At 61.6% G+C, this 11,842-nt stretch overlaps 1 protein-coding gene and 4 non-coding genes across 6 annotated transcripts; 1 reads left to right on the top strand and 4 right to left on the bottom strand.

Annotated features, from left to right (window-relative positions):
- Window positions 1-1,380: 1,380 nt before the first annotated feature.
- TRNAR-CCU (transfer RNA arginine (anticodon CCU)) lies at window positions 1,381-1,453 on the bottom strand. The gene has a single exon. It is a non-coding gene; the product is annotated as a tRNA-Arg (tRNA).
- Window positions 1,454-1,689: 236 nt separating this feature from the next.
- Window positions 1,690-1,762, bottom strand: TRNAR-UCG (transfer RNA arginine (anticodon UCG)). Its single transcript has one exon. It is a non-coding gene; the product is annotated as a tRNA-Arg (tRNA).
- A 164-nt stretch (window positions 1,763-1,926) lies between these two features.
- On the top strand, window positions 1,927-1,999 carry TRNAR-UCG (transfer RNA arginine (anticodon UCG)). Its single transcript has one exon. It is a non-coding gene; the product is annotated as a tRNA-Arg (tRNA).
- A 385-nt stretch (window positions 2,000-2,384) lies between these two features.
- On the bottom strand, window positions 2,385-2,457 carry TRNAR-CCU (transfer RNA arginine (anticodon CCU)). The gene has a single exon. It is a non-coding gene; the product is annotated as a tRNA-Arg (tRNA).
- A 2,138-nt stretch (window positions 2,458-4,595) lies between these two features.
- Window positions 4,596-9,314, bottom strand: MRPL58 (mitochondrial ribosomal protein L58). Of its 2 annotated transcripts, none has more exons than XM_055131736.1 (6): window positions 9,188-9,314; window positions 7,141-7,177; window positions 5,841-5,900; window positions 5,362-5,444; window positions 4,841-5,010; window positions 4,596-4,749 (listed from the first exon to the last, which is right to left on the bottom strand). In XM_055131736.1, the coding sequence occupies exons 1-6, from the start codon at window positions 9,269-9,271 to the stop codon at window positions 4,665-4,667; spliced, it is 519 nt and encodes a 172-aa protein (XP_054987711.1). In that variant the 5' UTR covers window positions 9,272-9,314; the 3' UTR covers window positions 4,596-4,664. The 2 variants fall into 2 exon arrangements, with proteins under 2 accessions (XP_054987711.1, XP_004615786.2); XM_004615729.2 differs by lacking the exon at window positions 9,188-9,314 and adding an exon at window positions 8,802-9,162.
- Window positions 9,315-11,842: the final 2,528 nt, after the last annotated feature.

Raw genomic sequence — 11,842 nt, 5'->3', positions numbered from 1 at the left:
AAGCGCCTCCCAACCCCCTTCTGTATCTTCAACCTCCATTACCTTTCTATTTTTGGAGTTTGCAGGAAATCAGTCTCACAATGTACAGTGGCTTATAAGTTTACCCAGAACAGTGGGAACATAATAGATTGAGAGTTTCAATTAAGAGAAGGGTTAGAGAGCTAGTACAGGGGTTAGGCTCTTAGAATCCTGGGCACCGCAGATACTTCTTCAAACACAGCCCTGAGCACTGCCACGTGTGCTCTGAACAGCCCCCTGGGCAAAACAAGTGATTCATAGGATGGAAAACCCTACGGTAATGGCCAACATAAATCAGAGATACAAAAATGCCACTATAGGGTGTTCCTGCCTACTTTTGTATCAAGGAGAAATCAAGTAACTGCAGCAAGCACAGATGATAAAAATAGCATGCACATTAAAACAGACTCAAGATTACTATATCAACTTTTAGTGCACAACACATTTTGGTTACAGAAGGATCAAACTGAGCTTTTTGTACACTGGGAAAAAACTAAGGAAAAATGCTTAGGAGGCCAGGAAGGTAGTTCAAAGGGCCAGAGCACTTTCTGTGGAGTCCTGGGTCAGATTGCTCAACCATGAACACTGCCAGGTGCAATTCCCCCAAGGCGAAACTGGAAGACTGGGTTGTATGTTAGTATTTTCATGTAATACACAAAAAGCCTATAACTAGGGGCTGGAGAGAGAGCGGGTAAGGCGTTTGCCTTGCTAGCAGCCAACGGTTTGACTCCCTGAGCACAGGGCAAGGGATGAGCGATGAGCACTGAGCTGGTTGTGTTCCCCCCCTAATAAATCTTCAAACGTGTGGTGTCTTATAAAGCCTTTCCTAAGGTTTTATGATTTGTAAGAACGCGTAGTCGAGTACTTTAGCGTGCCAAAGCCAGAGACAGCTTTGTATACCAGGTCAGAATAAGTTTGTCCCCATGTTGCTTTTTTTGTGTTTTCCTTTCTGTGTTTTGTCTTTGGGACACGCCGGTGGGTTTATCCCCGGCTCTGCCTCCCGTGTTACCTGCTGGGGCTGGTGACCACGGGGACCCTGCCTGGGGCCAGGGAATCGAACCCTAGTCGTCACTTGTAGGGCCGGCACTCGACCGCCCTGCGAGCTCTCCAGGACCAGGTTTTCCTTCCCCAGCACGGCCAGGGCGCGACAGTCCAGCGGGGAGGGCGTTTGTCTTGCACGCGGCTGACCCGGGTTCGAACCAAGGTGGACAGAGACAGGATAGCGCGTGCAGACGCTAGCCCCGCCTGACGCAGCCGGGTTAGGACCGTATGTGGAGACACAAGGCATTTACACACGCAAGTGAAAAAAGAAAAAATGTATTCATAGAAATGTTTTTTCCAAGAAAAACGGCTCTTTGCCTCCACCCCAGATGGGACTCGAACCCACAATCCCTGGCTTAGGAGGCCAGTGCCTTATCCATTAGGCCACTGGGGCTTCACGTAACCGCCGCCGGATCACATGTCTTTTGAAAAGTGATGCCGTGAGCGTGCGTGATGACGTCACTGCCGGAAGTTGCCGGGGACCAAAAATCCATTGGACTAGCGCTGTAACGTCCAGCTCAAGGTGAAGGGGGTAACGGGTCGCGAGCCTTAGTGTCTAAAACTAGCGCCGGTGCCGAGCGTGCGACAGCGGCCCAGGGATTTCACCTCCTGCCCGGGATTAAAACGATACGACCACGAAGGGACTCGAACCCTCAATCTTCTGATCCGAAGTCAGACGCCTTATCCATTAGGCCACGCGGTCTGCCGCTACCTCCGGCGCACGCGGACGCCTATTTGCTGGCCCGCGCGGGAAACGGCGGCCAGACCGCCGGGTTCTCCGGCCGCGCTCCGCGGCGCGGGGCTCCGGGGCCCCAGCGCGGGCGCCGCCACCGCCGAGGGGCTGCGCCGGGACGTCGGCAGCGGGGCGGCCGCGTGGCCTAACGGATAAGGCGTCTGACTTCGGATCAGAAGATTGAGGGTTCGAATCCCTTCGTGGTCGGTTTCCTTTTAGGCGAGCAGGGGTTGCCCTTCCGGGGGTCCGGGGCTCGCGCGGCGCGGGGGCGCCCGAGGGCGGAGCCTGCGCACTCAGCGCGCGTGCGGGTGCGCGGTGCGCTGTGGCCACGTGGGGCCGCGTCCGTGTCGCGCAGGGGGCCAATGGGTAAAGCACTGGCGGCCTAAGGCAGGGGTGGTGGGTTTGAGTCCCACCTGGCTTGCAGAGAGAGACCGGGCCCGCGGCAACTTTTGGTGCCTGGAGCGTGTGACACGGGGTGCGTGACGGGGACACACGGGGACCCCGCCTTCTGTCCGCCTCCTAGCCTTGGACGGACGGGACTGAGCCCCAGTTACCAGGGGAATGACAAGTCAAAAATAGTTTGAAAAGGGCCTACCCCAGGTGGGACTCGAACCCACAATCCCTGGCTTAGGAGGCCAGTGCCTTATCCATTAGGCCACTGGGGCCCGCAGCTGGCCGGGGCGGCTCCGCCGGCCCTAGTGAGAGCGCCCGCCCGCGCGCCCGGAAACAGGGACAGGCCCGCGAGTGAGACCAGACCAGCACCGGCCGGGGCGGGGAACCACCCGCCGACGGTCACGGTGGGAGAAGGTACGACCGGGAGGAACGAGGCAGGAGGAACGAGACGACCAAGGGGGCAAAGGTGAAAATGCACCGAGTGCAGATGGCCGGGGAGCGGGCGGTCATCCCGCGGGGCAGCCTGAGAAGTGCCCGCGTGCATCAAAGCGCGGGACACTGCGAGGACACTTTTGTTTTGGGGCCGCAGGGCAGTGCTCCGGGCGTATTCCAGGTTCTGCTTGGAGGCTCCCTCCTTCTGGTCACTCACTCACCCCTTCGGCTGCTGGGGCCTGCAGCCATACCGGGTGCTGCTGGGGAGTGACCCTAGGTCAGCCGAGTGCAAGGCAAGCGCCCTGCCCGTTCTGCTCTCCCCAGCCCCCTGCGCTGTCCCGTTAAGGCCTTCCTAGGCCTGGTGCCCACTTGGTGTGTCTTCTGCCATCCTGTGCCCTGGTCCCAGCCAAACTGACCATGCTTCCTGGCTAACATCTCATGAGTGGCAGCTCAGGGCCACCAGCCACTTGGCAGATTCTACCCTTCAACCGACACCCTCCCTCGTTTATGGGGGGGGCTGGTTCCGAGCCCCCCCCCAGCTACTGTCCAGCATCCAGAGCCCAGTGGGAGTAACTGCCCGGCTTCCGCTGAGAACCTCTGACCGAGGCACTCAGAAACTACTCCTGGAGGGGCTCGGGCACAGCACAGCACGGACGCCGGGATCTTACTCCCCCGTACTGCTGCCCTGACCCCCGCCATATACTGCTTGTGCTTTGGGGCCACAGCGGGGCTGCGCTCAGGAATCACTCCTGCTGGGGACCCTGCGTGGTGCTGGGGACCCAGCCCGAGTCGGCTGTGAGCAGGAAACACCCTCCCGGCTGTGCTCAGGGACTCGAGGGACCCACCGGGCTCCTGAAGCTGGGGTCAGGCGCCTGCAGGCCGCGGCCCTCCCCGCTGCGCTGTTCTCCGGTGCCTTCTCCAGGCGTCAGTTCTCGGGGGAAGGACCGGCTTCCCCGAACCCGGGGTCCCCACAGCCTTGTTCTGGAGCCAGACTGGGCTGAGGGGACAGGTATGCGCTCCGGGTCCTGGAACCACACGCTGTCCCCCTCGCCACTTCTCAGACTCGTGTCCTAGTCCCCCGGGAGCCGGGCTCAGCCACCCCGGGGCACGGCTCTCTGGTCAAGGTGCAAACGCCGCCCATGCCGAGGTTCCACAGGCCTGGGCCCTGCAGCCGCAAGACAGAAACCGCTCTCCGGTGCCCGTCACCCCACCTGTCCCCCAACACCCGGAACCCGCGGGGCCCCTCCTGCGCCACCTCTTCCCACTCGCTCAGCAGCGCCCAGCGCCGACACTTAAACATGGAAGCTCCTGAGGGAGCGGAGCGATCGGACAGCGAGGAGGGCGCTTGCCTTGCAGGCAGCTGACTGCGGTGCCATCCCCGGCGGCCCACAGGGATCCCCGAGTCCACCAGGGATCCAGAGCCAGGAGTGAGCCCTGAGCACAGAGCCGGGAGTGAGCCCTGAGCACAGAGCCGGGAGTGACCCTGAGCACAGGGCCAGGAGTGACCCTGAGCACAGAGCCAGGAGTGAGCCCTGAGCACAGAGCCAGGAGTGAGCCCTGAGCACAGAGCCAGGAGTGAGCCCTGAGCACAGAGCCAGGAGTGAGCCCTGAGCACAGAGCCGGGAGTGACCCTGAGCACAGAGCCGGGAGTGAGCCCTGAGCACAGAGCCAGGAGTGACCCTGAGCACAGAGCCAGGAGTGAGCCCTGAGCACAGAGCCGGGAGTCAGCCCTGAGCACAGAGCTGGGAGTGAGCCTGAGCACTGGTGGGTGCGGCCCTAAACAGAAAGAGATGGAAGCTTCCGAGCTAGACTCGGGCTCGCCCACATTAGCGTCTCTTCCTCAACCCCCTCAGCCCCCCAGCTTCTCCTCTGTCCCCACCTGCGTGTGCTCTCCGCCCCTCTCCCCGCCTCAGCCCTGCACCCCGTGTTCTCGAGGGCAGATGCCGCCCTCGGCTCAGCCCTGCAGTCAGAAACGAGGCCGGGTGTCGGGAGCTTTATTGCAGCCGCCATCCTGGCGGGGAGCCCCCTCTCGGCGCCCTCGGCCCCCTCAGTCCCTCTCGGCCCTCCGGCTGCTCTTCAGCGAGGCGCTGATTCTCTTCTGTCTCAGTCTCTCCCGGTTCCCGCGCTCTACCCTGCAAACAGGAGGGACAGACGCCATCGGCCCCGCTGTCCGGCCAGGGCGGGCACGGAGGCTGGCTCCTGCCCTGCCCGGCCGCTCCGTACCTGGCCCTGTGCAGAGCGATGTCTTCCGGGGACGGCTCGGGGGCCGGCCGGCCGGCCTCGGCAATCATGTCGCGGATCTTCTGCAGGCAGCTGGCCAGGTTGCGCAGCTGGTAGCGGCTGCACTCCGACGTGAGGATCAACTCGCCCGACTTGTTGATTTTATTCTTGTGCTGCCGGGGAAAAGGCCAGGCCAGAGTCGCCGGGAGGAAAGGGCGGAAGGCGACCGAGGCGGGGCCCGGAAGCGAGCACCGGAAGCTGAGCGCAGGCCCTGGCGGCAGGAGGCTCGGTCCCGGACACTGTACGGTCCCCCGAGCACTGCCGAGAGTGCCTCCCTCGCAGGGCCTGGAGGCAGCCCCCAAACCCAACCCAGCAAGTGGCTGCAGAGGCTGCGGCACTGCTCCAGGTCCAAGATGGGGGGGACGTGCCGGGCGTGAGGCCCCGAGTTTGCTCCCCGGCACGGCCTCCCCTCACCCCGGAAAAGAGCAGCAGAGGGAGGCAGGGGAGGAGGAGGCCGCGCTCACCCTGACGGCCATCTTCTGCCGCACGGGCTCCGCGATCCAGTCCGCGGTCGCCAGGTGGAACCTGACTTCGGCCTTGGAATTCACTGCAACAAAGGGCAGTTGGCACTGGGGGCTGGGGGTGGGGACAAGGGGCCAGACCCCCCACCGTGCCAAAGCCGCTGGTCTGGCCCTGCCAGTCTGGGGTGTAAACAGCGTCCAGGTCCCCCCCGACAGTTTCCTGGCTCTGGAGAGAAGCAGGGGTCTCCCCCGCCCCCAGGACGCAGGGAAGCTGCTCACAGGGACGGTCCCCGTGTGCACGGCGCCACCCTTGGTCTGGGCTCACCTGTGCCCGGGTCTCACCCCTGCCAACAGGCGGAGAACCAGGCCCAGCCACATTCCAGAGTAAAGCGGATTATTATAAACTGGTGATATTCAAGCCGCGTCTGAGACAATCCCAGCCTGAGAAGGGGGCGGCGGAGGCCGGGCCAAGGCGCTCGTACCTTTGTTCACGTTCTGGCCCCCGGGACCACTGCTCCGACAGTACGATATCGTCAGGCGATCTGCAGGACAGCACACACACCCCCAGATCAGTGAGCCCGAACCCCCCTCCCGCGCTGCAGGGCCCGGGGCTATGCAGACAGGGGCTATGTGCAGCTGCTGGGGCGGGAGCCGAGAGGAGCGACTATGTCAAGGGCACGCGGAGAGCCTGTGACCGCGGCCGTGGCCTCCGCTCCCCCCCCCACCCCACCCCGCCTCTGAGCCAGAGGCTTTTTGCTGTTTGGTTTCAGGCCAGGACCTGTGCGAAGCGGCCACGGGGGGGAAAAAGCAGGTCACAGAGCAAACTGCCCCACGGGGGTCGGGGGGGGGAGTCCCAAGGGGCTGAGATGCCTGCGGAGGAAGGTGGGGTCTCTCGGCCCTGCAAGTTCACAGTGCTCAGGCGGCCGGGGGAAGCGTTTCCGGGTCAGGGGCCGGGGGGCACTGGCTCTGGGCTGTCCAGGCTTCCATTCAGTGCGTCTGAGTCCGCAGCGTGGCCGCATCTGTCCACTGTCACAACCCGGCACCGAGCCTCAGAGCAGATGCGGGTGTTGGAGGAAACGAGGGGTGAGGCGAAGGGCCAGAGAGACAGAGCGGGGGCGACCCGGGTGCGATCCCCAGGACCCATCAGGTCCCCTGAACATTGCAGGGAATGGCTCAAAAACTGGGAAAAAAAAAATTTTTTTAAGAAGAGGGTGAAGTGAGATTGGGCCGAGCAGGCCCCGAGGCCATGTGGACCCTCTCAGGTCGGTCCTGAGATGCTGTTCCTCCCTCAGTAAGCCGGGCTTCCGGGACATGACACACGCATACGGGACACCCAGTATTTGAACTCGTGACCACATGCTTGCAAGGCAACTTTCTATAAGCCCCTGAGCTATTCAAGCTCAAAACTCACTAATTTTTTATTTAGATTTTTGGGTTTGGGTGCAAACCTGGCGGCACACAGGGCTGGGGGACCTCATAGGGCGTGCAGGAATGAAACCTGGGTCAGCCGCGTGTAAGGCAAGCACCCTACCCACTGAATTATACCTCTGGCCCCACTGATTAAAGAAAAAAAAACACTCTTTTTTTTGGGGGGGGTCACACCCGGCAATGCACAGGGGTCACTCCTGTCTCTGCACTCAGGAATTACTCCTAGCAGTGCTCAGGGGACCATATGGGATGCCAGGAATTGAACCCAGTTTGGCCAAGCGAAAGGCAAACTCCCTCCCTATTGTCTCTCTAGTCCCTAACACTGATCTTTCAAACAAAAATAAAAGGACTCACCGAGAGGAATGTCGCTGCTGGCCTGCTTTGCCTGGTCCTGTAACAGAGTGGACACCGCGTCAGGGCAGCCTCAGCCGACTCCTTCGCACAATATCCCGCTGTCACACCATTCCTCTCCCCAGAAATACTGATGGGTAGGACAGGGAAAGTGCCCGCAAGACACACACACACACACACACGTCAGAGCACCTGTCTTGCACAAGGGAAGCCAGAGATCTGAGTTTGATTCCTAGCATCTAAGACCCCCCGAGCTTTATTTTTTGGGGGGTCACACCCAGCGATGCTCAGGGGTTACTCCTGGCTTTGCACTCAGGAATTACTCCTGGCAGTGCTTGGGGGACCATATGGGATGCCGGGGATCGAACCCGGGTCGGCCGCGTGCAAGGTAAACGCCCTACCCGCTATGCTATCGCTCCGGCCCCTCGAGCTTTATTTTTTATTTTCAGGTCACACCCAGCAGTATTCAAGGCTTACTCCTGGCTCTGTGCTCTGGGACCACTCCTGCTGGGCTTGGGAGACCATAAGGGGTGCTGGGGATTGAACTCATGTTGGCGGTGTACAGGGAGGCGTGTTACCCCCTACTATCGTGACCCTGCTACCTCCAGCATTCTTTTATTTTGGGTTGTTTTTTTTTCTCCCTCTTTTCGGGTCACACCCGGCAATGCTCAAGGGTCATTCCTGGTTCTGCACTCAGGAATCACCCCTGGCGGTGCTCAGGGGACCCTATAGGATGCTGGGAATCGAACCCGGGTCGGCCGCGTGCAAGGCAAACGCCCTCCCGCTGTGCTATCGCTCCAGACCCTATTTCTGTGTTTTGGCCACAACTGACGATGCTCAGGGGTTATTTCTGGCGGTGCTTGGGGGACCATGTGGGGTGCCAGGGATCAAACACAGGTTGGCCCTGTACCCGGCAGGCGCCTGACCCGCTGTCCTATTGCTCCGGACCCTCCCTGAGCAGCCTCGGTGCAGTCTGGGGGGCGGGGGGGGGGTGTCTCCGCACAGCCAGGCCTGACCAGTGCTATGCTGGGACCACATACCCCTAGAACGGTTCTGGGGTCCCTGGGGATCCCAGGGGCAGGGCCCCCAAACAAGGTCTGGCTCAAACTCCGACTTCTTTCAACTCCAGATTCCAGAACTTGGACAACCCACATTCTCCCTGTTCACTTCCAGCTCCTTCCACGAAGAGGGACCCCCCAGCCCCACCCCGCTTGCTTTGTTCCCTGGCGTCTGCCTCCGCGAAGCTGTCGGTGCCCGGGGGGCTTCGGGGTCGCGAGAGGGGCCGCAGCCCCCAAGACCCCTGCCCGGCCTTGCAGGACGCCCCTCCCCGCAGACTCCCCGTCACCAGGACGGGGATCCTGCAGCGCTCGGACGCACCCCGGGGGGCTAGGGGGCGTGGACGGGGGGGGGGCTGGCGGGGTGGGGGCTGGGCAGTGTGACTCTCCAGACCGGAGCCCACCGGCGTCCTGCCCTCCTGGTCCACCCTGGCGGGACCAGCCGGACCCTCGGCGCAAGAACTAGGCGAGAACCTGCGTCCGAGCCGGCTGCGGAACGGAAGGGGCTTGGGAGACGCGCCTCCCGGTGCTCCCCGGCGCCCGCGCCCCCGTCGGGAACGACCCCCGCGCGCCCCAGCCCCGGGGCGCCGAGGCGGAGACACGGCTCACCGGGACCCTCCAGGCGGTCTCGGCGCCCCGCGACTCGGGGTAGAGCCTGTCCAGGCTGTAGATGCTCTGGAACTCGGCGCCGCCGGCCTGCCTGTGCGGGGCCCGGCGCGGGCAGTGCGCGGGCAGCGCGAGCAGCCGCGCCCCGAGCCGGCGCACGGTGCAGGCGGCCGCCATCTTGGCGTGGCTGGGCCGCTTCCGGGGGCGGCGCTTCCGCTCCGCGCGCTCCGCGCGCTCCGTGCGCTCGCGCTGCCCGCGCTCTTGGTTCCGCCCGCCTCTGTGCCCCGCCGCGGGGTGGCGGCCAGCGGCGTCCGGGTTCGGCTCTCCCAAGTCTCTGGGAGATTCTCCCGGCCGATTCCCGGGTTTCCTTTCACTTGGCTTCATCTTACTTTTCCACTGTGGAGCCTGTGTCTCAGTGTCGGAAAGTGCAGGAGGGCGCTGTTGTTGCCGGGTCCCTGGGTGCAGAACCACATTTGGGGTGCCTGGGGTTCAGCCAGGGTTGGATGTGTGCAAGGCAAGCACAGTATCCCATAGGAGGAACACCCCTTCCTCCCCTCCCCTCCCTCCCTCCCTCCTTCCCTCCCTCCCTTCCTCCCTTCCTTCCTTCCTTCCTTCCTTCCTTCCTTCCTTTTCCTTCCTTCCTTTTCCTTCCCCTTCCTTCCTTCCATACTTCCTTCCTTCCTTTTCCTTCCCCTTCCTTCCTTCCATACTTCCTTCCCCTTCCTTCCTTCCTTCCTTCCTTCCTTCCTTTTCCTTCCTTCCTTCCTTTTCCTTCCCCTTCCTTCCTTCCATACTTCCTTCCCCTTCCTTCCTTCCTTCCATCCTTCCTCCCTCCCTTCCTTCTCTTTTTCCTTCCTTCCCCTTCCTTCCCTCCTTCCTTCCCTTTCTTTCCTTCCCCTTCCTTCCTTCCCTCCTTCCTTCCCCTTCCTTCCTTCCTTCCATCCTTCCCTTTCCTTCCTTCCATCCTTCCTTCCTTCCCTTTCCTTCCTTCCTTCCCTTCCTTCCTTCCATACTTCCTTCCTTCCCTTTCCTTCCTTCCATCCTTCCTCCCTCCCTCCCTTCCTTCTCTTCTTCCTTCCTTCCCCTTCCTCCCCTCCTTCCTTCCCCTTCCTTCCTTCCTTCCCTCCTTCCCTCCCCTTCCTTCCTTCCTTCCCTTTCCTTCCTTCCTTCCTTCCTTCCCTCCTTCCTTCCCCTTCCTTCCTTCCTTCCCTTTCCTTCTTTCCTTCCTTCCCTCCTTCCTTCCCCTCCCTCCCTTCCTTCCTTCCTTCCTTCCCTTTCCTTCCTTCCTTCCTTCCTCCCTTCCTTCCTTCTCTTCTTCCTTCCTTCCCCTTCCTTCCCTCCTTCCTTCCCCTTCCTTCCTTCCTTCCTTCCTTCCCTTTCCTTCTTTCCTTCCTTCCCTCCTTCCTTCCCCTTCCTTCCTTCCTTCCTTCCCTTTCCTTCCTTCCCTCCTTTCTTCCCCTTCCTTCCTTCCTTCCTTCCTTCCTTCCTTCCTTCCTTCCTTCCTTCCCTCCTTCCTTCCCCTTCCTCCCTCCCTCCCTTCCTTCCTCCCTCCCTCCCTCCCTCCCTTCCTTCCTTCCTTCCTTCCCTCCTTCCTTCCCCTTCCTTCCTTCCTTCCTTCCTTCCTTCCTTCCGCCCTTCCTTCCTTCCTTCCTTCCTTCCTTCCCTCCTTCCTTCCCCTTCCTTCCTTCCTTCCTTCCTTCCTTCCTTCCTTCCTTCCTTCCTTCCTTCCTTCCTTCCTTCCTTCCTTCCTTCCTTCCTTCCCTCCTTCCTTCCCCTTCCTTCCTTCCTTCCTTCCTTCCTTCCTTCCTTCCTTCCTTCCTTCCTTCCTTCCTTCCTTCCTTCCTTCCTTCCTTCCTTCCTTCCTTCCTTCCTTCCTTCCCTCCCTCCCTCCCTCCCTCCCTCCCTGTGCCTGGGATCAAACCCAGGGCTTCACAGATGTTAAGCATGTGCTTTACCTTTCAATCACACCCTAGTTCCCACCCCAATTCTTGGGGAATGTTTTTTGGAAAGTGAAGTTCTGCAGATTCTGGGGCACCGTTCCTGTTCCTGTAATTCTTCCCCAAAGCAGCCTGGAAACAAATAATAAACCACCCCCCGCTGCGCCCCCACGGAGGCTGGGCCCGGGAGGGGGCGGGCCCGAGAGGCGGGGAGGGATTCTGGGCCCCTGCCCGGCCACAGTGCCTGGCGCTCCCGTAGATTCGGTGCCGATTAGCAACGCCAGAAGCCGCTTCTTGGGGAAGTTCTATTTTTAGGAAAATAATTACGTAGAAAATGACGCCCCTGGGGCGTCTGGAGCTCGTCACCAGGTCAGAGCCTTGCCCACAGGAGCCCGGCTGACGCAGGCTGGGCACCGCGTGTCCACCCCTAAGCAAGGGGATGATGATTGGCACACACGGGCCCGTGGGCGGCAGGCGGGCGGCCGAGTCTCGGGGTCCTTCCGGTCTCCAGCGCCCAGAGGCGTCTCCATGGTGACGGGGGCGGGGCCGCCCTCCGCAGCATCCCTGGCCTCTCGGAGCCAGAGCCAGGGCAGGTCGCCCCGCCACTGACAAACAGCCATGGGGGCCATCTGGTGACCTGGATTCTGCGCAAGGTGGGGGGGGGGGGGTGGCCGAGTGAGTCAAATTGCCTCCGGAGGCGGGGGGTTGGGGGGGAGCAGCTGGCAAGGTTCTCACCTGCTGCTTCGGAGAACCTTCCAGAACAGAGTCCTTTCCAGGGCGAACAGGCCTGAGAGGGGCCACCTGTTTCCGCAGAGGTGCCAGGAGCTGGCCCTTCCCCTCCTGGCACTTCCAGAGAAGGACATTCTGGGGAAGACTTGGGAGGGGGGGTAGCGCGCAAGGGACAAGAGAAGATAAAGAATCAGGGGTCTAGGATGGGGCTTTAGCAGGGCAGCGTTTGCCCGGCATGTGGGAGTGAGCCCTGAGTCCCCGAAATAAAGAACAGCAAGGTTTCCTGGCAAGCGGGGTGCCCGCAGCCCCAGCCTTGGGGAAGGCCTGAGAGTTGGGGTTCCCTCCTCTGAGGGGGTGGCAGCTGGTCCCTTCTCTGGA

Source organism: Sorex araneus, chromosome 3, assembly GCF_027595985.1.
Source record: "Sorex araneus isolate mSorAra2 chromosome 3, mSorAra2.pri, whole genome shotgun sequence".
In the NCBI taxonomy this organism is placed as follows: domain Eukaryota; kingdom Metazoa; phylum Chordata; class Mammalia; order Eulipotyphla; family Soricidae; genus Sorex; species Sorex araneus.
The sequence above is the reverse complement of the archived record's forward strand: the minus strand, read 5'-3'. Positions and strand labels throughout refer to the sequence as shown.

Bases quoted from the DNA above. Each gene is read 5' to 3' on its own strand.
- MRPL58 (XM_004615729.2), bottom strand. From the start codon at position 8,975: ATGGCGGCCGCCTGCACCGTGCGCCGGCTCGGGGCGCGGCTGCTCGCG. The intron at 5,901-7,140 runs GTGAGTCCTTTT...GCTGTCCTGCAG, and splicing joins CAGCAGCGACATTCCTCTCG to ATCGCCTGACGATATCGTAC. The intron at 4,750-4,840 runs GTACGGAGCGGC...TCCTGTTTGCAG, and splicing joins ATCGCTCTGCACAGGGCCAG to GGTAGAGCGCGGGAACCGGG.